This window comes from Eucyclogobius newberryi, unplaced genomic scaffold (assembly GCF_026437365.1).
Source record: "Eucyclogobius newberryi isolate DKJ021-1_F unplaced genomic scaffold, fEucNew1.0.hap1 SCAF_24, whole genome shotgun sequence".
Lineage (NCBI taxonomy): Eukaryota > Metazoa > Chordata > Actinopteri > Gobiiformes > Gobiidae > Eucyclogobius > Eucyclogobius newberryi.
In genome coordinates, this window is record NW_027315879.1 from 960440 (window position 1) to 986611 (window position 26172).

A 26172-nucleotide genomic window follows, 5' to 3' on the forward strand; every position below is an offset into this window, starting at 1 on the left:
GCATCACGCAAAATCAAGCAAGGACCTTTTGCAACTTTTTCAAGTCCACAGCCTTTAGACCAGCCACATCGGTGGAGCAGCACGACGGCCTTTTCATTCGGGAACGCCTCAGAGCCAAGGAGAACGCAGATCGCAGAACCGATCCAGTCCTTCTTTGACCAGACAACGTCAGAGCCGAGCTCCAGAGCAAGCCCTTGGACCCCAAGCAGGCCCTTGGACTCCACGCAGGCCCTTGGACCCCAAGCAGGCCCTTGGACCCCAAGCAGGCCCGTCTCCTCAGGATCACAGCTTCTGGTTCCGTTCGTATGACTGCACTTCACAGGCTGGCTGAATTTCATCTTAGACTTAACTCTAACACACCTAGATAGATCTAGAATCATCATGTCTAGTGTTTTCCATCTGTTATCGACTCATTTGCATATTCCTAATTCATATTTATCTGTCTTTATATTTATCAAATTTATCATATTTATCTTCATAACCTACATTTGGTAAAGTGTTCTTTCATTTCCAGAAAAGGGGTCAATGTCACGGTTACATTCTCAAACCTTTAGATCAACGAGCAAATTAATTTCTAATTAATTAATTAATTAATCTAGATATCTGATTATAACGTTGTTAAATTGCCGATTATCTGGCTGGTGCCCCATTCTTCTCTTAAAAATATGATTCAAACTTACCCACTTACCCTCCTTCACAAGTGGGTGGACATTCATAACCTTACAGTACTTGTACTTGTATGTTACCCTACATACGCCTCTTGTCCACTGGCTGCTGAACGTGGGAGATTGGGTTTGCAGGAAATTAAATTAATATGCGCAGAAAATGGCAGGGTAGTGTAGAGAGGTAGTGTATCCAGTTCTTTGAAAGGATTGGTACCAGGCAGTAGAATGCAGTGACTTGAAGTATGGGCAAGCATAATTGGGGTGTTCATCAATATTTTGTCAATAACACATGCAAGGGTGTCTCCCACATGAAGGGTTAATGCCTATCCTATTGAGCTAAACTCGCATACTTGTATAAGTCGCTGAATAGTCTCACTTCACTGATCAATTCATTACACAAACTAGCTCTCTCTGCTATTAAATGACTGCCTGTATTTCTAATTAACATCTAATAATTAGAAACATGAACAGAGCCTTAGCTACACACAAAGTCTCGTCTCTAAATTATCCTTTTCAAGTCAGTTTGAGTAAACTTGGTGCTTGTGTTGCTTCACTTCTTGTCTACATATGCTCAATTACCTGCAACCATCCAAGATTCCCTCGCAGGTTTATTCAGCATGGTTTGAGTTTGTCCTCAGAGCACATGTACAGAACTCTAAAAAAAGCTGCTGTCCGCTCTAACAGTTTAGTTTATAGAGTAGAGCATTAACAGGCCTCTGAACATGGTCACAAAATGAAAAGTGGCGGTAGAAGAAAAAACAAGTAGAACTAACCAGTGGCCTCTAGAGGCCATTAAAAGACACTATGACTTCAGCCAAGCTTTAGCAGTAAAGTGAGGGGAAAACGGGCTTATTTGGATATAATTCAGAACAATCTAAATATAGTTGTGACACACACACAATTTTATTGGTCAATCATTTCTTGTCTTGATTGACCTGACCGCACACCACTGCCAAATTCTGATCATGCAAATGGTCAAAAAGTGGAGGGAATTCCATTCTTAATGAAGGGCCTCTGAAAACTCTCCGGCCGCTCCTGGCTCCAATCCTCACAAAGAACTGAACACACCACCTTCCCAGTCCACCTCTCCCCCCACTGCCCGCTACATGTATTTTTCCTTTTTCCCATCCAATCCAATTATCAGTCTCTTCATATTAACAGAAATGTACCACAATGTGACCACAACCCAAACTCACATACCCCACGCTGGTGGCGCCATCTCTCATTGCTCATCTCTGTGTTTTTGAATCTTCCAGAGGAGATCTGAGCACATGTTTTTTTTATCTTCGAAAGTCACCAGAAGCGTCGATATAAAATATAATCAATGTTTCAGTTTTCTCTTCCTGAATTCCTCGCAGATGTGGTGAAAATGTTCTCATGGGTGGAGAACCTCCTATGGGATATCTGGAGCATAGAAGACGTGCTTGCCTTTGTACTGGAGGTCTCCTTTAACCCTTGCAGTCCTTATGACACGTTTCTTAACCACCTATTTCGCCCTGTGCACAATGGTTGGACATACCCAAATGGCATTGCTTATTAAAAGAGGATCTTACAGCCCACATGCAAGTGTGATGCATCATTAGAAAGCTTAGGCCTTCTAGTTTCTGCAGATGTGCACATGAACACTGTCAGGGCTTCAGACCTTACACTACAGAAGCCCAAATATAAACAAAACATATTTTTTAGTCTCGCCTGAATATTGTCAATTTGTAATGGTCCTGAACATGACATACTTCATTGTGTGCTTATGCTGTTCACTGTACATGGTGTTTATCTTGTTGACAACAACTGTGTAAAGTTTCAGATCTCTGGGAACAGGCATTTTGGTGCTTTTGACCTTTTTGTATCAAAAAGTATATTCAGAACAAGTGATCCAATATGTGCCAACTGTGCCAAACTGTTTTATTACAATTTTAGCTCCTCTATGATCATAAAACATACATTTTGATGCTTTGTAGGCCACTAATACCTATTATAACTGCTAAAAACAATGTATGTGAAAATGTGTAAATATGAGTTTACCCATGAATTCCCAATATATATATTTTTTTATTTTATTTTTGTGTTGGTATAATAATACATTTATCTAACAAAATATGCGTCCAAAAGGCTAATAAAATCAGAAAACGTGATGCGTAAAATGTAGTCGCCAAATGCAGAAAAATCTAGGCTCTGACAGACTTACGCACGAGAATATAGAGGATTCTGTGTGAATAAACCCCAAGTCCCGCTCACCATTCTAAAGCTATTCTTATTGGCTAGAATAATATGTCAATCAACGTCTGCTACTTCACTAGCATGCAGCGCTATGTGGATGTCAACAGTGGAACCATGTGTGTCGGAAGCGGCGCATTTTTTGGATGGTCTCATTCTGTACCTAACAGTCTGAAGAAAAGATCTATGCACCATCTTATAAGTCAAACAGGTCATTTGTTATGGACGGAGAAATGCGCCGGACGAGCCATAATCCTGAATATCGTCACAGAAGAAAACTTTGTTTACTTGACAATATCTCGAAATCGGATAACTTCAGGAAAAATACAAGTGGATATTGTTTTTCAATGGTTCCTTATGGAGTACAAGGATGTACAGAATTAAAGCCGTTTCGTCCATCATAAACAGCAAACAGGTAGGACATGCGTTTGTAAAAGTTGAGACTTTCTCACAAACTATTGGCAATTGCTTCTTGAGGCATATTATTCAATGTAAATCAATGACATATGTGACTGACCGTGGCTAAACCAGTTACATGTCTACCCGGAGACATTTTGAGTTATTCACAGATTCTGAAAGTGTGAATTCAAAGCTTTCCAATGATGTCTCACTCATGTAGATCTGATAATATTTGAGTAAGTTGTGGTCATTTGAATGTATACAACTCTCAAACCCATTCACTGAGAAAACGGGGCTCAAAGTTTCTCACCGGAGAGAGCCCAGAGTCACAGGGGGGCTCATTTGCATCTCATTGAGATAAGCCCTCCCCCCTGTCACACTGACACCACCTTCCCCCTACAGCTGTCACTGAAGACTCAAGAGGAGTGTTGTTATTGATGGTAACTGGACTTGAATCAGAATTAGAAGTTACTATATTAAAATGGAAATACTTGGATTACAAAAGGCCCTGAATAGAATCATAGAATCAGAATCAGAATAGGGGTGCACTGAATGATTCAACACAAACAACAAAAGATAAGATAAGATAAGATAGCCTTTAATGTTACAATGCAGTAGATACAGGGGGAAAGGACAGATAACTTATAGGAAGTTTAAAAAACACTCTTAATAGAAGAACTCTTATAAACAGATACCAGGGCCAGGTATACGAACTGCAACGGGTCCATGGCTTTGAATATATGAGATATGAGATAATAGATATGATATGTACATCACCAGAGTCCAATTACATTAGAGATCACATCCTCACCCTCTTCTTCGTCTGTGCACTCTTCTGTGCTGTGACTCTCGGCTCATGGCATCAAAGCTGTAAACAAATAACAGGACATTTGAGAAATGGCTAACTATTTCACATTAACTTTTTTTTTTTTTTAACACAATGTGAGAGTTTCAATATAAATACCTGAAGTGCTGATAACTCTTGATCTTTGGAAGCCGTCTGAAGAAGGGACTCAGATGCTTCTGCCAGTCGAAGTTCTTGCCATCCGCCGTTCCAACAAGCTGTGGGATATTGAGGTGAGACTCAGGAGAGCTGTTTTCCACTATCTGATGACAAGGGCGACGATGTAAAAAAAATGAGAACAGAAGAAACATATTTTAAGTAGAACTGAGAGCAACTCTGAAGTTTTGCCAGGCTAAAGTTTACACAATACAGTAGTCAAATAATATAAACTAACCTCAGCGATGTCTTCCAAAGTGTCAACCCTGGTCTTCATGTATGCTCGCTTGATAAGTCCAAAGCCGCAATCAGGGGAGAATTTGGTGTGGCCAGCAATGAGGAAGTGGATGTCCATTGTGTAGTGAAGCTTGGCCCCGTCTGCAGAGGGTTGGACGGAAAGTGTATCTGTAGTAGACAGAGAGAGAGAGAAAGGAGATTAGATTAATACATATGACATTTGATTAAGACGTATATGTCTCTAATTGCTATTCTGCATTTGCACTATTATTAGTACCTGCTGTGTAAAGTCAAAGCTGTAATGCATCCTGATGTCTTTGCTTGCTGGCGGTGAGGGTCCGAAAGACAGCACATTAGATTCTGTTGTAGAGATCTGTGCGTGGCCTGCAGCTTCTGATGTGTGGGAGAAGCTGTTTCCACAGTGATCTGAAGCTTGATTTACAAACTGCAGGCTCACCTAAAAAACAGATGTTGCTTATGGTTAATTATACTCTAATCATTAAAACATGAAAATCACCAAAATAATGTTTTACACTTACCACGCTCCTTAGCAGACTTCACGTAGAGACAGGTCATGTCAGTCAGGGTGTCTTTGCCAATTCTGGAAAGGGGAAAAAAAGGATTAGGGTTAACAGTAATATGGGAATAACACGCTTCACAGATAACAGTTCACATTGTGACGTTAACGGTGTATTTAAGATCCAAAACGCGAAGATATTGGGACATCTGCCCTCGGCTAGCGATGCTAGCTAGCTCACTTGAGATAACACGGCTCGTAAAAGAACGCCTTCCCACGCCGAAAAATAACCCGATAACATAGCAAAGTTTAGCTTACAACTTAGCTCCGAATAGCTGCGTTTAGCTCCGGGCTGTGGGGCTAACAGCCGGTTTAGCACCATAAAACACACACAAAGCACGACCCACACAACCCACGGGCCAACCCACGCCAAAAAATAACCCGATAACATGGTGATAACAGCAAGTAGTCACATTAAGCCCGTATAGCAGAGTGCACTGAAGCAACATGTTAGCTTAGCATTAGCTCCACCGGAACAGACAAGTAAGATTCTAAAGTGATCACGAGACCGCCTTAAAACACAGCGTTAAAGCAATAATTTAGAAGTAAAGTAAAAGTGTACCTGAGTAAACAGTTCCGTTGCAATGTAGTCCAGGAAATGTAAGCTCTGAAGACTGTGCTCTGCAGACGGTCTGGAGTAATGAGAGGAAAACACGGAGCACGCAGCTGCCATGCATTGTTGAGAAAATAAGCTTTAAAATGATGTATGGCTTGCTGGTATTGACCACGGAAATAAAAGTGATGATGTAAGAGAATATTTGAGATATGGAAAATGGTGGATGGTAACAGGTTAAGAAACCTCATTATCAGACCTTGTGGTTTATCAGTTACTGGTCTTTGTTTGCCCAGACTTCAACTCCAGAACCTACAAGGAGCTCTGGGATGGCCTTCTCCACGAAACTTTCAGTATCATCTCCCTCTTCTCCCTCTGGGACCTCTGGGACCCAAACAAGTCTGAGATAAGGCCTACGTGATCTGGACTCCAAATCCAGGATCTTACTTTTCATATTCTTGTTCTCCGTCAGCAGCATCATATTCTCTGCCCTTAGCGCCTCCATCTCGGTCCTCAGTGTCCACAGCTTGTCCATATTATCTGAAATAAGCTATACTTCATCGATATGGTCTCCATTTCCTCCCCCTGCTTTTAGCTCCTTCATCTCGCTTTCCAATTGGTTGAGTCAAGCTCTCATTTCTGCTCTCAGTGATGCTATGTCACGCTGCATTTCGTCTTTCATATCATACACCATGAGGGCCGCCTGCGGAGGAAGGGCTGCGGTGTGCTGCACCAGAACCGCTAGCCATGTTCAACTCGTTAGATTGAGATACGGTCAGTTTTCCAATGAAGCCACTGATCCTCAGCTTTGATTGTTTATGTCCCTTAGCCCACTTTTGTGTGTCTCTGTTTTACTCATCTCTTGTTCGTCTTTTCAGGGAATATGTGAGTCAAACGATTTTAGACCAAACGTTTGCACCTGCCCAACTAAACACCATGTCCGCAAATTGAAACTGTGATCTTACTGTGATCAGGGTCACCTCACCACAGATCTGACCTGGCCTGGAGAGGCCACCGCTTGTCTCCATGGATAAATCTTATGCCATACAGAACATTCTAGGCAATAAGGGGACAGTTTTATGAAGACAAGCCCCTCCATCAGAAAAGTTACGTTGTGCACCTTTAAAATCAGAACCTTCCATAATAAAACATAAAACTGTTGATGCTTCAGTCAGTTACAGTTGAATCATAAATGTAATTTATTTCATAACTTACATAACAAACTAAATACATTTCCTTGCTCACAATCTAAAGTCTTCTCCTCCTGCTCTTCTACTGCTGTTCTCTCCTCTTTTTCCTTCTCATTCTAATAACCAAGTAAGGTAAAGTACACTAAAGTTCAGAGTAGTGAATACAGGCCTGATTTAGTCATATTACAGACAGTAAAATTTGAATTAAACAACCTGAAAAGTCTTCATGCCATCAATCGCAAACGCTAATAAATAATATATAAATAATCCTCTATATGTATCGTAATTAACAAGTTGAAATTTTAGCGCTTTGTAGTTAAATGATCCTTGAATGGACTGAGAAGAAATAATCACTCCCAAAATCTCTGAAGCCCTGCACACTGACCACACGTGCAGCAGCTCTGTTTCTCCAGCTCTGGTGCACTGCGAAGAGAGCTAGGAGGACAAACTCACAAAGCAGGAACTTACAGAGTTAGCCAAAAATATGGAGTTTCATGGCTGTTTGTAATCAGCAAATACATCAGAGAGACAGGAAAACAGCAGCAAAATTGTCGGATTTCATGATGGCAAGCAGCTGCTGAGAAAAGTGAAGGGTGCAAGATAAATAAAATTTTAAAAGGGAAAGAAACGTATCCCCCCTGAATGAATGGGTGAGATGCCCATGCAGTGGATACAAAATATTGTGTCTATGATGTCTAATGAATCAAGTGCAATATAAAGCTAAAGGATGCGCATGGTGGAGAGGACTAGAGCAGGTATACCTGAGAGCCGACCAGGCTGGGGGTGAAGTACCCAGGGGGCATGATGTTCTCCACCACGGCCTTCAGAGCCCAGAATGTGTCCTCCTCAGAACCCAGGACCAGGAGCAGCAGACCAGCAATCCTACGAAAACCACAACCAGGTCTACACAAGGACTACAACAGACAAAACATGCCTAAACTAGGACTGACCTGTTGAGGCCCTGGCAGTACCCTATGGACGGATTCTCCCAACTAAAAGCAAGTAGGATTCTCCGGAGCTGCTGGAGGGCAGGGCTTGAGGACGTGCTGAAGTTGTGATTGGTGCAGAGAGTCCGGGGTAGGTCCAATTCAATCTGTCTGGACCAAGGTCTAGATCCAGACTTTGAACTGGACTCCATCTGCTCACAAACCTAAAGGAAACCGTGAGACCACCGCTACCATGTCTACTGTTGCTATTACGACTTACTACACCACTACTACCACTACTACTACTGCTTCTACTGTTTCAACAGCAACTGTTACTTCTGCTAATAATTGGGCCCAGGTTTATTCTTTGTTCTTTTCTAACTTTGTTCTGTCTTTGTTATTTTTTTTTCCCGGTCTAAGTTTAGCTTTGCTTTTGGTTCTGCTACTGTATTTCTTTTGAGCTGAGCACTTTATTACAACTAGTACAGCACCTGCTGGTATGGGAGTGGGTCCTGGTCCCTCTGAGTCCTTGCCCGGATGATCCAGTTCCAGACTTGAGGCCTGAGGTGGGGGGGGATTCCGGTCCGGATCAGGGTCTTCAGTTCATGGGAGGCATTTAACTCACCACGACAACTAGACATGTACTGCTCCCATCGAGCCACAAGAGGGCGCTCCACAATATCCTGTATAAAGAAAATACATGTTTTTTTCCACACACTTATATATCCAATTGAAACCTTGCTCAATTTGGCATCCTTTTTCCATTTGCACTTGCCCAGATAATTAAGCGCAAGCTCTGAAGTTTGGGTGGCACAGTAGCACAGCGGTTAAAGCTCTCGCTTCACAGCAAGAAGGTTTGATTGATTCCTGGGTGGTGCTGTGGGGAGTTTTTAATTTGAATTATTTGGGGATGAAACAATTAATCGAGTAATTAGATTAAAATGCTTTGATTATTATTTTATTACGTCGATGATTTGTTTAATTTCCTTCCATCCTCTTCCGCGGCAGTCTGAGCAGGGACCCCCAGATTTCTCTCTCCCAGGACACCTCCTCCAACTCCTCCGGGCAGATCCTGAGGCCAGTGTTGTGCCTGAACGCGTTCATGAACTTTCATTCAATGAACGCGTTCATAGTTTTGGTGAACTCTTTTTCATTTAGTTCAATAAGGTGTCAGATTTGTAGAGATTTCCAGGCGAAAAACACACCGTTATGTTGCCCAAAAAGATCCTATGCCTGGCAAGTGTGAGAGCTCCAAAGTTGTAGAGGCCGATAGCACAGACAGAGATTTTGCGTGTCGCACCACACTGCACATGCGCATCAAAACAAAAAGCAGCGACAGCAACAGAGCAGCAAGGAGTCGCCCTACGACCAGTTTGTGAGTTTTATGATAAGGTCGGTGAAAATGGGAAAAAAATCTGCATTTCTGTGCAAACTTTGCCTCTGGGGAAGGCTGTCCCTTCAATGTGAATGTAAATCCTGGATAAGGATTCAAAATTGGATATGAAGATGAAATCTGCCACATAATTTCAGCATTAAACTAATAAAATAATTGCTGCCTGTGGTTTTATATGGGCTGTGGAAATAATTTAGAAACATTATAGCATAATATTGAAAAAAATAACTGAACTAGTTCATTTTAAAATGTGTGAACTATTAACTGAACTAGTTCATGTAGACTTTCCCAACACTGCCTGAGGCGTTCCCAGGCTTACCGAGAGACATAGTCCCTCCAGCGTGTCCTGGGTCGTCCTTTGGGCCTCCTCCGGAATCCAGAACAGATGCCCGAGCCAACTCAGCCCGTGTGACTAAGCTCCTCACCCTATCTCTAAGCAACTGCCCAGCCACCCTGCAGAGGAAACTCATTTCGACCGCTTGTATCCACCCTTTTCCGGTTGAGAACCATGACCTTGAATTTGGAGGTGCTGATTCTCATCCCAGCTGCTTCACACTTGGTTGCAAACCGTCCCAGTGCATGTTGCAGGTCCGGGTTTGATAGAGCCATCAGGACAACATTGTCCGCAAACAGCAGAAATGAGAGCTATTGGTCCCCAAACCGGGCACCCTCCGACCCTGCGCCTCAAAATTCTGTCCATAAAAATGAACAGAACTAGTGACAAAGGCGGAGTTCAACATGCACTTGGTACAGGTCTGACATAGCGCCTTCAATGCGAACACAGCTCCTGCTCCGGTCATACAGGGACCGGACAGGCCCGAGCAAAGGGCCCCAGACAGAGCAAAGGGCCCCAGACCCCATACTCCCAGAGCACCCCCCAGTGGAGACCCCGAGCGACACGGTCGAAAGCCTTCTCCAGATCCGCAAAGCACATGTGGACTGGTTGGGCAAACTTCCATGAACCCTCGAGCACCCGATGGAGAGTCTAGTCCAGTATTCCACGACCAGGACGAAAACCACTCCCTGGAATAGACCATACCAGGGAGGCTGAGGAGTGTGATCCCTCTGTAGTAGGAACACACCCTTCTTGAACAGAGGGACTGCCAGTCCAGAGGCACTGTCCCAACCTTCACGCGATGTTGCAGAGACGTGTCTGCCAAGATAGTCTTACAAAATCCAGATGGATTTCATCCACCCCTGGAGCCCTGACACTAAGGAGTTTGCCAACAACATCAGTAACTTCAGCTTGGGTGATGGACAAATCATCCTTCGAGTACTAAGTCTCTGCTTCTTCTTCGGAAAACGTGAAAGTGAGATTAAGTAGGTCCTCAATTTATTCCTTCCACCGTCCAATGACATCCCCAGTCGAGGTCAGCAGGTCTCCACCCGCACCGTAAACAGTGTTGGTGAAGCACTGCTTCCCCCTCCTAAGGGGCCGGACGGTTTGCCAGAATTTCTTCGGGGCCGACCGATAGTCCTTCTCCACTGCCTCCCCAAACTCCTCCCAGCCCCGGGTTTTTGCCTCTGCGACAGCACAAGCTGGTCCGCCTGGCCCGCTGGCCGATACCTGTCCTACAAGCCAAAACCTGACAGGCCGCTTATGTGGACTGCCTCCCAGGAGGGAGGGCGGCCACTCGTTTGGTTTATGTCCGGTCGGGGCCCGGGGGGATTGGCCCGGGCACCAGACGCTCACCGTCAAGCACCCACCCCAGGCCTGGCTCCAGGATGGGGCCCCGGTAATGACAATCGTAACTGGCCTTGATTATTGTCTGTGCATAAGGGACTTCTTAACTGCTCTTGGTCTGACCCGTCACCTAGGACCTGTTTGCCTTGGGAGACTCTACCAGGGGCTTGAAGCCCCCAACATAGTTCATGGGATCATTTGGGAGCTCAAACCCCTCCACCACCTTAAGGCGTCGATTCAAGGAGGTGTTTAATCTCATTTATATATTTAATTTACATATTTATAGCATACGAAGCGCACGGAACTACATGCAGGACTTAAAGCACAACCATAATAGATCCATCAGCGGGATATTTGAAACGTACGAATATGAAAGGAAAGTGTAGTTTTGTTGTCGGCAAGCGTCCTTCAACGTGAACAGTATATTGCACCCAATCTAATGATCAGAAATGTTAACAAAAAGAATCAGAATCTGAATAAAGTTTATTGCCATTTGTCAATGAACATGATTCATGGACATAGGAACTTGTCCTGGCGGTTCGGTGCAGGTAGCATTTATCTAAACAAAAAATCACAAAAGAATGACATAAAATTAAGAATTATGTTTTTTGGCTCATTGAAATTCACAGATAATGAAGCTTGATTAAAATCAAAAGAAAAATAATTAACTGAAACGCATTTCTTACTTTTGTTGAAATTAAATAATTAATTCATGTTTTTAGGGCTTCATCAATCGATCAACTTCAAAAGCACTATGGATAGTGTGATGCAGGTCCTACAGTAGGACTAGAACCAAACCCAGACCTGAAACGGCGGAGCAGCTCAGATGAAGGAGCAGGGAGTGGTGCCTAAGGACGAGGACGAGGTTCTCTGGACAAGATCTGCTGAACCAGGCAGCGGATCCATGCTACTGTCTGTGGTTTGAATCCGTGCAACTTGGGGCCCTTTTGCTCCACATCTAAACCAAGCGCACAACAGGAGGATGGGACCAAACCCACCCACAACCAGATTGCTGCAACAGTCTCTTCACCTCTGCAGAGGCAGGCACAGCGTGAGGACGTCACCACTCAGACGTCCAACAGCCTCTGACGAACCCATCCGGACTGAGTCCGGTGCTCAACACTTTCCTCAGAATCAGCGCAGATGACAATGCTACAGAAGAGGACCGAACCCTCATATCAGGACTGCTTACTGTGTGTCAGGACTCAGGAGCATCCAGACACATCATTTAACAGCATTTTTGATAAATCTTACTCCAATTGATAAGTCCCGAAAAGCTCTTGTTCTGTTTCACTAGACTGCTTGTTATATGTTTAATTTAAAAATGTTTTAAAAATGTTAAAATGTTAACACAATAAAACTAACTGTTTAAGGTTTTGTGAGACTCTATTTAGTCCTTCTACTTAGTCCTTAGTCTTTACCTGGTTCTGGTGAGTCCTCAAATCTGGAGTCTGGATCTTGGACAGCAGTTTAATATCTTCCACCTCAAAGTCTGGAACCAGCGAGAAGCCATACCTGTCCCGGTCCCTAAGACAAGGATCAGAACTGGTTTTAGAGAAAGCTACCAGAGGAAGTCTTGGTTTACTATGTAGTAAGAGTTCAGACCTGTTGGTCTGGAATTGTCTCTGGTCCAGGCTCTGCTCCTGGTTCAGGGCATCCTGAAGGATCATCATTAGGGCCTCACTTTGGGCCCCGTCCCTCAGGCTCACCTCCTGCAGCTCCCTCAGAAGCCTCAGGTGCTGCCGCCTCTGGACTGAGGCCTGGAATAAACAAGGCAGTCAGACCACAAAACAAAGAACACAACAGAGTTGTTTCAGTGTCAATTTAGTGCGGGAGTAGTTATGGATTTTGTTCTACCAGTTAAATTGTGGTGTGGTTTTGTCCTGGTTTAGTTCTGATTTGGTCATGACATAATCGTGGTTCAGTCCTGTTTTAGCCATCAGTGGAGACCTTGTTCATGAGGACTCTCTGGCCCTCTGTGCTGGTCCTCCACAGTCCACTCAGGTGGTGGATCTCAGAGTTAAGGAAGTGGTTCTGCTTCCTGAAGGCTCTCAGGTCATCCTGGAGGTTATGGTTTTGCTGGATCAGGGTCTGGACACTCTGTAAGTCCACATCTGAGGACTGCTCTGTCCATTGGGACATGCACGAGGACAGCTTCTGGATCACCTGCAACCAAAAGGAGATTACTACTGGTGCTGCTGTTGCTGCTGCTGCTGCTACTACTACTACTACTACCACGACTACTTCTACTACTGCTGCTGCTGCTACTACTGCCGCTGCTACTAATACTCTTAGTGCTACTGTACTTCAGATTCTGCTGCTCCTACTATTGCTACTGCTACTACTACTTTTGCTATTACTGCTAAGACTACTACTACAATTGTTGCTACTACTGCTGCTGCTGCTGCTGCTTATTGCTTCCTGCTTCCAAAGAGTGCAGACGCTTTCTTGCTTGCTCCAGCCTGCTATTGCTGCTTTTTTGTCAGTTTTTGTCTTCAATATTTTTTTGTTATAACTTTATTAAGTTACCAAGGATTTTAAGATTTTTTTACAGTTTTAACAACATATCTGATGAGCCAGCAACAAGTCCGGGAGAAGAAGGGAAACAGACTCTTGTGAATGCGGTCGGAAACATGAACAAGAAATTCATGAGCTATAAGCACGGATATTCACTTTAGAATTTGAAAAAGGATTCCAAGACACAGTTCCGGTGTAATCCAGTGGTAAGGAGTCCATATTTTTTACAAGAAAAACTGCTACTTTCAACCTAAACCAGAATGTGACCCTGTGTCATTCCCAAAACTGTCTAAAGACCGTAAAGACCAGGCTGTATCTTTGAAAAAACTCGATTCAAAGCCTAAACTATACAAAGATAATTTAAAGTCACCTAAAATACAGCTTACAAACACATTTTTACCACTTTCAGAGACTGAAGTAAATGAACAAAGGAAAAATGTAATACATGACGTGGCCAAAAGGGGGCAGACAGAGAGAGAATATGTGTCAAATAACAAAATCACACCAGAGATGATTTTGATAGGGGATGGTGCTATGGCGGAAGGAGGAAATATATCGATTTGGTCGAGGATATAATTATAACACCTTTCTCAAGACGAACTTTTCAAGAAAAGTTAGACATTGTAAGGAGAGGTTGTCCGACGCAGATGCTGCAAAGCCTGTCACAGGCGGGTCTGTTCCCCACTTTCAAAGATCCAACACGTTGTCCGCGCGGTCATCGGCTCAGAGAACGAGCGGACAACACGTTGACAACGCGCGGACATCGCCGCGGACAATGCGCGGAGAATGGCGCAGAGAACGAGCGTACAACGGCGCGGAGAACGCACGGACATCGGCACAGACAAGGTGACGCAATGACTGGTTAAACTGCGTTTCTGTTCAAATGTATAGTGTCTAGAGCCATGGCATTATAATGATGGTAATAAGAGGTGGATTCATTCGGGTGGGACTGTGTATGACCTCACTGAAGGCCCCAGTGAGGTCAAGCCCCAGACCCACGGCCCGCCACTGATATATATATATATATATATACAGGGGTCTCGCTACGTACATTCAGGGCGCCATCCCTTACATGATGAATCAAAATTGCCCGCCATCCGTTTTGAGATGGGGAGAAAATAAACCATCCGGGGGTAGGGGGGAGCGCGGCTGGCGCAGAAAAGTTGTAAAAGCTTTTTATGCGGCAAGACACAGGCTCTAATAGGGTGCAGAAACCAATCAAGAGATTACGCTGCCTTCACACTACCCGGAGGAAGGACCAAAACAAACCCATCCCGCATGGGGTTTCGGCCAATCACAGAAGACGTGAGATTCTCACTGAGACGAAAGCACGTGTACTGCTTCTGTCATTCTGACAGCATAAACGCAGGCAATTGACAATTACAAGTTTTGACAAGAAACATTAGTTTCTCACTAGAGCAGTGGTTCCCAACCTTTTTTGTCTCGTGTACCCCCTGAGCCTTTTTGTCATACCATGAGTGCCCCCTCACTCATTATTAGTAGAGAAATAGAACATAACCTAATTGATGATTCAATGAAAAGAATTTTATTTTAACATTAAATTCTCAGGCATTGTCTTAATTTTAACTCAATCATAAAAACGAATAATAATATGTAACATAAACAAATAAATAAACATGAATTCAAAATAATCAACCTGTTTTTGCAATATATGGCCTCTTAACTAAAAACAACTAGAGCCCCTTTGAGTAAGTCCCTTTAAACAGGCATTTCAACTTAAAACCAGGAACAAAACACGCATTCATCGTTGTCGAGTGGACTTCCAAGCACACGGTCCTTACGCATGTTACATTTACACCAAATCATCAATGAAGCTGTTATTTCCAGCATCACACGGTCCTGCTTTGACAGAGACGTTTTTCAGATGAACCAGGGCTCTCATGTCACGGCGGAGCTGTCGCAAAGTAGCACAGAGCACCGCGGTAGTGACGCATCACAGAAGCACCGCATTCTTTTTTAAATAGTGTATTTTTATATAGCCACCCCTGCTTTTCCGCCTATGAATGTGTTTATTATACACGTATATGTATAAAATACAATACAAACAAGCATCCCAGAACGCTTGACTTCATGGTCTTGGTTTTCAATTGTATGTTTGTGCACCCTGACTGAAAACTCTATGTTGACATCGTGGCTATTGTAAGTCATTACAATAAAGTCATGTAACTGAAGACAGTCTTATCAGAGACCATCGTATAGTTGCGGCAAACTTTGAGAGATTAACGTGCGGTCTAGATCATCTTGCGGGCAGTCTGCCTATGAAGACCAGTGTACTATTGTCTCCGTGGAGAAACATAATTTTTGACGGGATTATTATATCAGTTACTTCGATTTTTGTATCATTACCTACCTTGGATTTGTCATGTACCCCCTGCAGTACCCCCGGTTGGGAATCACTGCACTAGAGCATCCTCTTGAAATGTGGTCATCTCACAATTTCATATTGTGAGAGGGAGTTCTCCACTTTAGGGAGAATAAAGACCAAGTCAAAGAATTCCCTGTCAACAAAGATGCTGGAGAACCTGATGCTCCTGGAACTGAAGGTCCAAACTATGGTCTTGACTATGAGGCTGCCTCTGTCCAATGGATGAAAAGACCAAGAAGAGTTGATGTATCCAAATGATTTCAGTATTATACTGCCATTAGCTAAAAATTTTCACATTTTCATTATTGTGTATTATACAGTGCCCATTGGTAATACATTTAAATGTCTTTGTGTTTATTTATCATTTCCATTCAGTTTTGGGAAGCCAATATTAAAATTTCTTGATGGTGGATAGGCCTATACACCATGTAATAGTATGTTTAGACATATACACCATGTAATAGTATGTTTAAGCCTATACACCATGTAATAGTATGTTTAGGCCTATACACCATGTAATAATAGTAACCATGTAAAAGTTTCTCCACTGCCAATTTTAGCGTTGTGGTTACGCCACAGTACATCCAAAACGATTCAGAATGAGCTCTGTTTGCTGTTAAAGTGAAAGTGGCTGATTTCGTATCAATCTGAGCCTTGTGATTTGTCAAACTCCGTACTCCGTTAGCTTGACTACAAACACATCAAAGAGGAGTGTTTTTTTGGTTTTGTTTATTTCCTGGATAAGGCTAACACTAAGCATTTTTCCCTTAATGTAGTAATTGCTACTATGCACTATAAGGTACAGTACGACTGAGATTTTTGTTTTGCTCTTTACAATCTGATATCTGTAATATTTCATTAATTAATTCTATGTCAAATGTATTTTCTCACAAAAGGTATCTGCCTCTAAGTCATTACATTATCATTACCAAAAGTGGAAATAAAGTGTGTTTAGTTAATCTATTCAGTTGTAAATGTGTATTTAAAATATGTATTTATACAGTCAATGTAAAATATTCAATTTAAAAAAAACTAAAAATAAAAAAATCTACATACAATATATATATATATATATATATATATATATATATATATACACATACATATATACATATATATATATACATACATATATACATATATATATATATATACATATATATATATATATATATATATATATATACATATATATACACATATATATATATATATATATACACACAACATATATACAATTATGCAGACGACACTCAGACGATGTTTCACTGACTGCAGGTGAATATGGATCAGTGGATTCACTCTCACTGCATCCAACAGATAATAATAATAATAATAATAACTTTTATTTGTATAGCGCTTTTCAGTGACCCAAAGACGCTGAACATATATATAAAAAAAAGGGGGGGTTACAGACAGGGGGGGACAGCACGTACAATACACAATAATATACAGATAAAATGAACAAGACAGAAGAAGTAGAAAGAAAAAGATGGGGATGTAACAGGGGGTAGAAGAGTAGGCAATGGGGTAGAGGAGGCTAGGGGTAGGAGAGGTCATAGGCTTGGGTGAAGAGGTATGTTTTTAGGCGGGATTTGAATGTTGTGAGTGAGGGAGAGTGGCGGACAGGTCGGGGGAGGGAGTTCCAGAGTCGGGGTGCTGTTCGGGAGAATGCTCTCCCAGTGTCCATCCATCCATCCATCCATTTTCTACCGCTTGTTCCCTTTCGGGGTCGCGGGTGACTGGAGCCTATCCCAGTGACTTCGGGCCTTAGGCGGGGTACATCCTGGACAGTGGCCAACTTGTCGCAGGGCCAACACAGAGACATTACAGACAGTTCACTCCCACATTCATTCACTAGGGCCAATTTAGAGTTACCAATTTTTACCTAACACATGCATGTCTTTGGACGGTGGGAGGAAGCCGGAGAACCCGGAGAGAACCCACGGTAACACGGGGAGGACATGCAAACTCCACCCAGAGAGATCATGTGATGTTGGTCTGGTCCGGGAATCGAACCCATGATCTCCTTCTTTCTCTAGCTGAACTCAGACAAGATTGAAATCATCGTCTTTGGCCGACGAAAACAAAGAAAAAGTGTTAGCAGTCACCTCCAGAGTCTCGCTCTAAAACATACACATCAAGTAAGAAATCCGGGGGTAATTATGGACTCAGACTTTAACTTTAACAGTCACGTCAAATCATTAACATCAGCAAAACCATTGCCAAAATTATAAGTATAAGGTCTAAATCAGATTTGGAGAGACTTATCCATGCGTTTGTCTCCATAGATTAGACTACTGTAATGGCCTGCTCACTGGCCTCTCCAAACGAGCTGTAAAACAGCTGCAGTACATCCAGAACGCTGCTGCTTGGGTCCTGACTAGAACCAGGAAGTACCATCCCATTAGTCTCTCCATGGCCTAGCACCAAACATCTCAGACATATTAGATCCATATGAACCATCTCGGACTCTGAGGACCTCAGGGACCAGCCTCCTGCTGGTGCCCAGAGTCAGGACTAAACATGGACCAGCCTCCTGCTGGTTCCAGAGTCAGGGCTAAACATGGACGAGCCTCCTGCTAGTGTCCAGAGTCGGGACTAAACATTGGGAATCTTTGTTTCAGGTCTATGTAGCGACGGTGAAAAATAGGGACTCGGCTATGTCCCAGCCCCAAGCTGTACTTAGACTCTCCTTCTCGGCCAGAATAATGAGGATGTTTAGCTGTGCATATGACCAGAAATATTTTCTTTGCTCTCTTCTCTTTTATGTCTTAATCTGTTTAGTGATTCCTGTCATCTCTTGATTGATTTTAATGCATTTTTCCTGTTGTGTGAAGCATTTTGCCTTGTGTACAAATTGTGCTCTACACATAAACTTGCCTTGCTGCTGCTGCTGCTGCTACTGCTACTGCTACTGCTACTACTGCTACTACTACTACTACTACTACTACTACTACTACTACTACTACTACTACTACTACTACTACTACTACTACTACTACTACTACTACTACTACTACTACTACTACTACTACTACTACTACTACTACTACTACTACTACTACTACTACTACTACTACTCACCTGCTGTTTGACATGGTTTTTCTCACTCAATTCAATGACTTCTTTTTGCAGGTCCTGGATGGTCTGGTCTTTCTGGTCCAGGCTTGACTTGAGATCCTCCAGCTGGATTTTAGTCTGTTCCAGGTCCCTCCTCAGGTCTTGGTCATTTGCAGTCCAGTTAAGATCTGTCTGGTTCGTCTCACAAGACCGCCTCTCCGACTGACACAGCTCCAGAGCTGTCTGTAAAACTGCCACCAAGTCCTGACAAGATCAGGGATAAGTTAGCTCTGGTTTCGACTCCAGTCCAGTCCTGGTCTAGCTGCTGTGTAAATGTCAAATTTACAGCCTGATTTTTATCTTGTTAGTACTTTTGTGTCCTGTAGTTCCAGTTGCAGTCTGCTTTTGTTGTTTAGCCCTGGTTTAGAACCTTTCTGTAGTTCTAATTGCAGTCTGCTATATTTAGTCCTTGTAAAGTCCTGGTTTAGCCCTAGTTCCGTACCTTCTGGTCCTGTAGTTCTTGCTGCAGTCTGCTCCTCTCACTCCAGGAGGATGTGTTTCTTCTGAGAAATGAACGGCTGCTTTTCCTCAGGGTCACATGACCTAAAGTGGATGTGGTTTGAGGGATAGTGAGGAGGGCTTGAGATGGTGTGGGCGTGGCCTGAATAAGTCCTGTTAGACCAAACAAAGTACAGCTTAGAAACTTGAACCGGGCGATAAGGAAAAAAAATACCTTGATCTTTTGATTTGATTTAATTTGGTCTTTTAAAAAACAAAATAAAAAGGCTTTTATTAATGATTTCATAAACATAAACAGTACAGACTTTCAATCAATGCCATTTAAAACAAATAATATTCAGATATCTTCCTACAAAGTCTGACTTCTGCTCCAAACTTCCTGTTTATACTGACAGAGGAATGACTGTGCCCCTCCCAAATAATTAACAATTTCACATAACTCAATCTATCAATCTTTTGATTAATTACCCGGCTCTATAGAAAATGAACCGCATCTTTGAAGCTTGGTGTAAAAGTTGATGCTGTCAGGACTTACCAGAACTACATTTTCGATTGGTGGTGTCTCCTTTTTGATTGGCCCTTATGTCTTCTTCATTTTGATCTTTTGCCATTTGTGCATTTCTATAGGCTGCCGTGGAACCTTTTCTATTCCCAATTGTGGGTGTATTTCCCACGCTCTGATTGGCTGATGATGTAGTGGTCAAAGTCAGGGACGGGGCTGGTACATAAAAAACACTCTGGCATGCCTCATTGGATGAACGCCTCTTCAGACTCTGCACTGAGTTCCTGTTTCAGAATCAGAAAAGGTTTATTGCCATTGTGAATGAACAGAATTTACAAACATAGCAACTTGTCTTAGTGATTTGGTGCAACATAAAACAATGAACAATGAATAAGTCAAAAAGAGAAATAATTTAAAATTGCTACGGGATAAAAATAACAATAAGCAAAAAGATAAAAAAATGAAAAAATTGCCTTAATATGTACACAAATTTACAGTTGAGTTACAGATGTAGTGCAGAAAGTGAACAGTGCAGTGAGTGATTAAATGATGGTTAAAGTGACAGTGTTTAAGAAGTGTTCATGAGTCCAACGCCAGAGGGAAAGAAACTGTGGCGGGAGGTTCTGGTCTGGATGGACCTCCTGCCTGAGGGGAGTGGCTCAAATAGTCCAGGGTGAGAAGGGTCGGCTGTGATCCGACTTGCACGTCCCAGAGCCCTGGAGAGCACTCAAGCACTCAAGATATTGGATAAGAACCACATCATTGTCACATCATTATTGTATTAGTGTTTAAGGATGGCGGCCGCGGTGATTCGAAGCTCCGTGTTTGTTTTTGTTTGTAAATTGTGTGTGTGCGTACTCTTACACCGTGAAGAGCTCCTATCCATCCGGACCAAAACCCTTATGGATCTAGCTCCAGTTTTTTTGTCATCTGCTGCAGAAATAGACCTCCTTTTGGCTAAAACAGTGAGACGCCGCAGAAGAGGAAGACAGGCCGGGGCGCTCGTGCGCCTGAGAACGCGCGGAGCACGTACGCCATTAGCGGGAATTTTCCTCTCTAACGTGAATTCACTTAACAAACTGGACGAACTGATGCTGCTGATGAGACGGAACCAGGATTTCTCAACCTCCCCCATGTTGTGTTTTACGGAGACGTGGCTCAGCAAATCCGTCCCAGATGGCGCAGTCCAGCTGTTCCGAGCGGACCGTCTAAAACAGCTGAGCGGAAAGGGATGCAGTGGCGGCATTTGTTTTTATAGAAACAGAGCCTGGTGTTCAGACGTGTCTGTGATCTCCAAGTATTGCTCTCCTGATCTGGAATATCTATTCATCAACTGCAAACCATTCTACTCGCCGCGCAAGTTCACCTCATTCATTCTGATTCCAGTTTACATCCCGCCGAGCGCACACTCGCAGAGCACGTCCAAAGTGTGAACTCTTTCCCGGACTCTGTGTATTATCCTGGGCGATTTTAACAAGGGAAACCTCAATTACGAACTACCAAAGTACAAACAGCTTATTAAAGTCCCGACCAGAGAGCAGAACACGCTGGATCACTGTTACACAACAATCAATAATGCCTTCCGTGCTGTGGCCCGGGCCGCGCTGGGCTCGTCTGATTACGTCATGGTTCACCTAATCCCCACGTACACACAGAAGCTGAAGCTCTCCAAACCTGTAGTGAGGACTTCCAAGAGGTGGACCAATGAGGCAGTGGAGGAGCTACGTGCGTGTTTGGACAATACAGGCTGGGAGGTTTTCAGAGCTGCCACAGACAGTTTGGATGAGTACACGGACACTGTGACGTCATACTTTCGATTCTGTGAGGATAGCATTATACACACACACCAAAGTCACCTTCAACAATGACAAACCCTGGTTCACACCAAAACTGAGGCAGTTAAGGCAGCAGAAGGAGGCAGCGCACAGGGCCGGCGACAGAGAACCCTACAACGAGGCAAAATACGGATTTAGCAGAGAGGTGTCGAGAGCTAGAGCCCATTACGATACACGTCTGAAGCAGTAGTTCTCAAACAACTGTCTGGAGTGGGCTCCGACTTTTCACAAACTACAAGCCCCGCGCCCCCCCTTTTGTGGACAATATAAAACTGGCGCAACAAGTAAATTAATTCTACTGCAGATTTGACACCCCCTCCCCCACTGTGCCCACCTCTGCCATCCTAACCCCGGTCCCCCCCACCTCCCTCACCACTCTCACAGTTCAGGAACAGGATGTGTGCAGACTATTCCGCAAATCCAACCCGCGAAAGGCTGCTGGACCAGACGATGTCACCCCGGCCACCTTAAGACAGTGTGCAGGAGAGCTGGCCCCTGTCTTCACTGGCATTTTTAACACCTCCCTGGAGTCATGCCATGTCCCAGCCTGCTTCAAGTCGTTTATCATTGTCCCTGTTCCCAAGAAGCCCCAGATCACTGGACTTAATGACTACAGGCCTGTGGCGCTGACATCTGTTGTCATGAAGTCATTTGAGCGCCTGGTCCTCCCCCACCTCAAGTCCTTCACCTCCCCCCTGCTGGACCCCCTGCAGTTCGCCTATAGAGCCAACAGGTCTGTGGACAACGCTATCAACCTGGCACAACCCTGCATCATCTGGACTCCCCAGGAACCTACGCCAGGATCCTGTTTGTGGACTTCAACTCTGCATTCAACACCATCCTCCCTGCTCTGCTCCAGGACAAGCTCTCCCAGCTCAACGTGCCTGACTCCACCTGCAGGTGGATCACCGACTTCCTGACGGATCGGAGGCAGTGCGTGCGGCTGGGGAAGAATGTCTCGGACATGCGGACTATCAGCACAGGGCTGTGTACTTTCTCCCCTGCTCTTCTCCCTTTACACAAACTGCTGCACCTCCAGCCACGACTCTGTAAAACTAATCAACCTCATCACCCTCATCGGGCTCATCTCGGACGGGGATCTGCTTACAGGAGGGAGGAGGTGGACCGGCTGGTGTCCTGGTGCAGTGGTAACAACCTGGAGCTCAACGCCCAGAAAACAGTGGAGATGATCGTGGACTTCAGGAAAGTCACAGACCCCCAGACCCCCCTCACCATCTCAGACTCCCCCATCTCCACTGTGGACTCCCTCCGCTTTCTCGGCACTGTTGTGGAAAAATAGGTCATGACATGTCATGTCTAACCTATCTATGTTGTTTTCCTGTGTACAGATGATATAAGAATATGAGTTACTGATAAATGCGGTCCGGCGCCTCTTAATCAGCCAGGTTAAGGCCAATAAATGCGTCAGGACTTGATTATGTGTGAAAACATCTTCGATGGACTTCTGAATAAGAAGCTCGAATCGTCACATCAGTGATGCTTTCACTTATCTCCTTTTGGAGCTGATTTGATTGGGGTTTTGTGCGTACGTGGCAGTTTACGCCACTGCCTTTCAAAGCATGTGTCTTGTCATTTGTTCTGGGGAGTAGGGACGGATTCCATTGTTAAGGACAGTAAGGACAGTGGGTATTTACTGTGCACGAGTAAATAAAGATCCACCTTTTGAGAAAGACAAACTCTGTTCTAATCAAGTTTTTTTGGTCATTATTTGCAGATATTTTCCCTAACAGCACCACCATCACCCGGGACCTTAAGTGGGGGGCCACCATCAGCTCCCTCACTGGGAAGGCCCAGCAGAGGATGTACTTCCTGCGGCAGCTGAGGAAAGCCAATCTGACAGCGGAGATGATAGTGCAGTTCTACACGGCCATCATTGAGTCCATCCTCACCTCCTCCATCACCGTGTGGTACGCTGGAGCCACAGCCAGGGACAAACAGAGACTTTCTTGGCAAGAAACATTCAATACTTTACTAGAATGTGTTTCATATATTTCTATTTGGATCAGTTGGTTGGATGTACGAAGTTATTAGAGCAGAATGGATTTATAAGCAAGTGCTTTGTGGATAAACATGAAGTTTCATACATTTTCTTATCCAGAGTAAAAACATTACCCATTTGGTACATTTTTAAGACCCTTTTTTCAAAAATGTATCGGGTTACGTATCGTAATGAGGGAATTGTATCGGAATATACAAGTATCGGGATACGTATCGTATCGCGACCCCTGTATCGGGATACATATCGTATCCCGATACAATACCCAGCCCTAATCAGGAGGGTAGTCACTAGTGATCTGTCTGTAAGAATGCTGTAAATTGTAATTATTTAAATTTGCAGTTGGGTTGCTGATGAGGTGCTCCCTCTGCTGGTGATGGGTTGTTAGTATTTGTTTGAGATAACAAGCTCACTTCCCCTCCACCCACAGTGCATGGACTCACATGTCTTGTGTAGCATTCTATTCAATTTAGAAGCATTGAGGTATAGCTCAGTAGGATAAGTAACAAGTTCATACATGACAGACCTGGGTTCAAGACCTGCTCGACTATTTTTTGTCTTTTGTGTGTAGAGAAAAACTGCTGAATTGAAGTTCAGTGATTTTAACGCCAAATGTTATCTAACTAATTATTGATGGCCACCCCAAGTCTGCTTGCCCTTAAAAATCATGGCACGCTACTGATATATGCACAAACTCCCAAAAATATACCCGCTGGACCCCCATGTAGGGGCAAGATTAGGGATGTAGAGACAGGAGTAAGGACTTAGGTGCTGGTTTAATCCTTTTCTGTCAAAGATTTCAGCAAAAAGTGTCTTTACTCAGCTAAAGTCTTTTTTACATGGGGGTGTCTACAGAGCCGCGCGACCGAAACTGCTAGGCTATTTCGTGCCGCGGCTCCTGAAACTGCTGGGCTATTTGACCGTGCCGGGTTAGACCGCGCCAGGTTAGGGTCAAGGTTAGGGTTAGGGTTAGGGTTAGGGTTAGGGTTAAGGTTAGGGTTAGGCATGAGGCTATATGGCCGTGCCGCGGCTCTTGAAACTGCTGGGCTATTTGACAGCGCCGCGGCTCTGTAGCCACGGCCTTTTTACATCAACACAATGTAATGGACATTTATCAATCAGGTTATAAGTCATTTCATTGCTCAGAATCTGAACTTTTAAAGGTTTTTAATGATCTATTTGTAATGGCTGATTCTGGGAGTGCAGTTGTTCTTTTCCTTTAGTCCTAACAGCTGCTTTTGACACAGACAACATTTTCTTATCTTGCTTGGAGCTTTGTGTGGGTGTCAGGGAAAAACGGCATTGGAGTGGTACCTGGCTGACCCCCCTATTCTCTGACCTATTCTTAATTCTTTGTACCTCCTGCCACTTGGTCAAATTTATAGAAAATATGTGATATCATATCACTTTTATGCTGATGATTCCCAAGTCTATCTGCCAGTAAAAATAGTGATACATCAAGTCTACAGCCACCAACCTTGGCGTCATCATTGATGGAGATTTTAAGTTTGCTAAGCAGATAATGCCATGGTTAAATCTAGTTTTCTTCACCTCAGGCTTTTATTTAGACTCAAATCGGTTTAATCTTTTAGCGACCCAGAGCTGGCCATCCGTGCTTTTATCTCTACACGTCTTGACTACTGTAATGCACTGTACACTGGGATCAGCCAAGCTAACCTGTCACGCTTACAGTTAGTTCAAAATTCCGCAGCAGGTCTTTTAACTGCCACACTTCGTAGAGAACATATTACAGTTATTTGTGTCCGCTTCATGGACTGGACAATATATTTTCCAAATAAACGAGACTCAAAAGCCGAAGCGACCGGGCCTTTTCTGTAGCCAGCCTCAAACTTTCACATCACATCAGACCCAATCCCTACACCTGTCTCTACTCCACTCTGCCGGTTGGCCACGCCTCGTCATCAGGCCAACTCGCCACGCCTGATACAGCTCTGGCTGCATTTAAGCCTGTTCTTGTCTCTGCTTTGGTGCCAGATTGTTCTCGTGTCATGCCTGACTTTCCAGCGGTTTTCCCCGGACTTATTCCCTGTTGCCGACCTCGCCTGTCCCTGACCTGCCTGCCTCGTCTCTGCCCTGGATATTACCTCAGCCTTCTTTCTTTGACCATGATTTTCGCCTGTTCCCTCTTGGTAAGACGCCTGCTCGCCTCTGTGGCTAAACAACTTACCACTAGACCTGTCTGCCAGCTAAATGATCTAAGGACTTTGTATAAACTGTTAAAATCCACTGTTATAAATAAAGGTCATTACCAAGTGATATTCCGTCTGCCAGTGTTGCATTTGGGTCCTCACCATACCCGTGACAGCTTGTGCTTGTTTTGTACATTGTGCAGCACTTTGGAGACTGTTTGTGAAATGTCCTCTACAAATAACATTGGATTGATTGGATAGGGACTTGGAGGCAGGGATAAGGACAATGGCAGGAATAAGAAGGTAGGGGTAAGGACACTGGGGCTAGGACTTGGGACGCTAGGA

At 43.8% G+C, this 26172-nt stretch overlaps 1 protein-coding gene across 1 annotated transcript in view; it reads right to left on the reverse strand.

Annotated features, from left to right (window-relative positions):
* LOC140372504 (TBC1 domain family member 2A-like) overlaps positions 1-26172 on the reverse strand; it is a 54620-nt gene that overhangs the window by 11290 nt on the left and 17158 nt on the right. The window contains exons 5-13 of the mRNA XM_072459615.1: positions 19859-20109; positions 19307-19476; positions 18829-19068; positions 12789-13004; positions 12444-12598; positions 12260-12365; positions 8253-8444; positions 7786-7985; positions 7597-7717 (exon numbers count right to left, since the gene is read on the reverse strand). Coding sequence (XP_072315716.1) covers positions 7597-7717; positions 7786-7985; positions 8253-8444; positions 12260-12365; positions 12444-12598; positions 12789-13004; positions 18829-19068; positions 19307-19476; positions 19859-20109 — 1651 coding nt within the window. The remainder of the gene's footprint in view (positions 1-7596; positions 7718-7785; positions 7986-8252; positions 8445-12259; positions 12366-12443; positions 12599-12788; positions 13005-18828; positions 19069-19306; positions 19477-19858; positions 20110-26172) is intronic.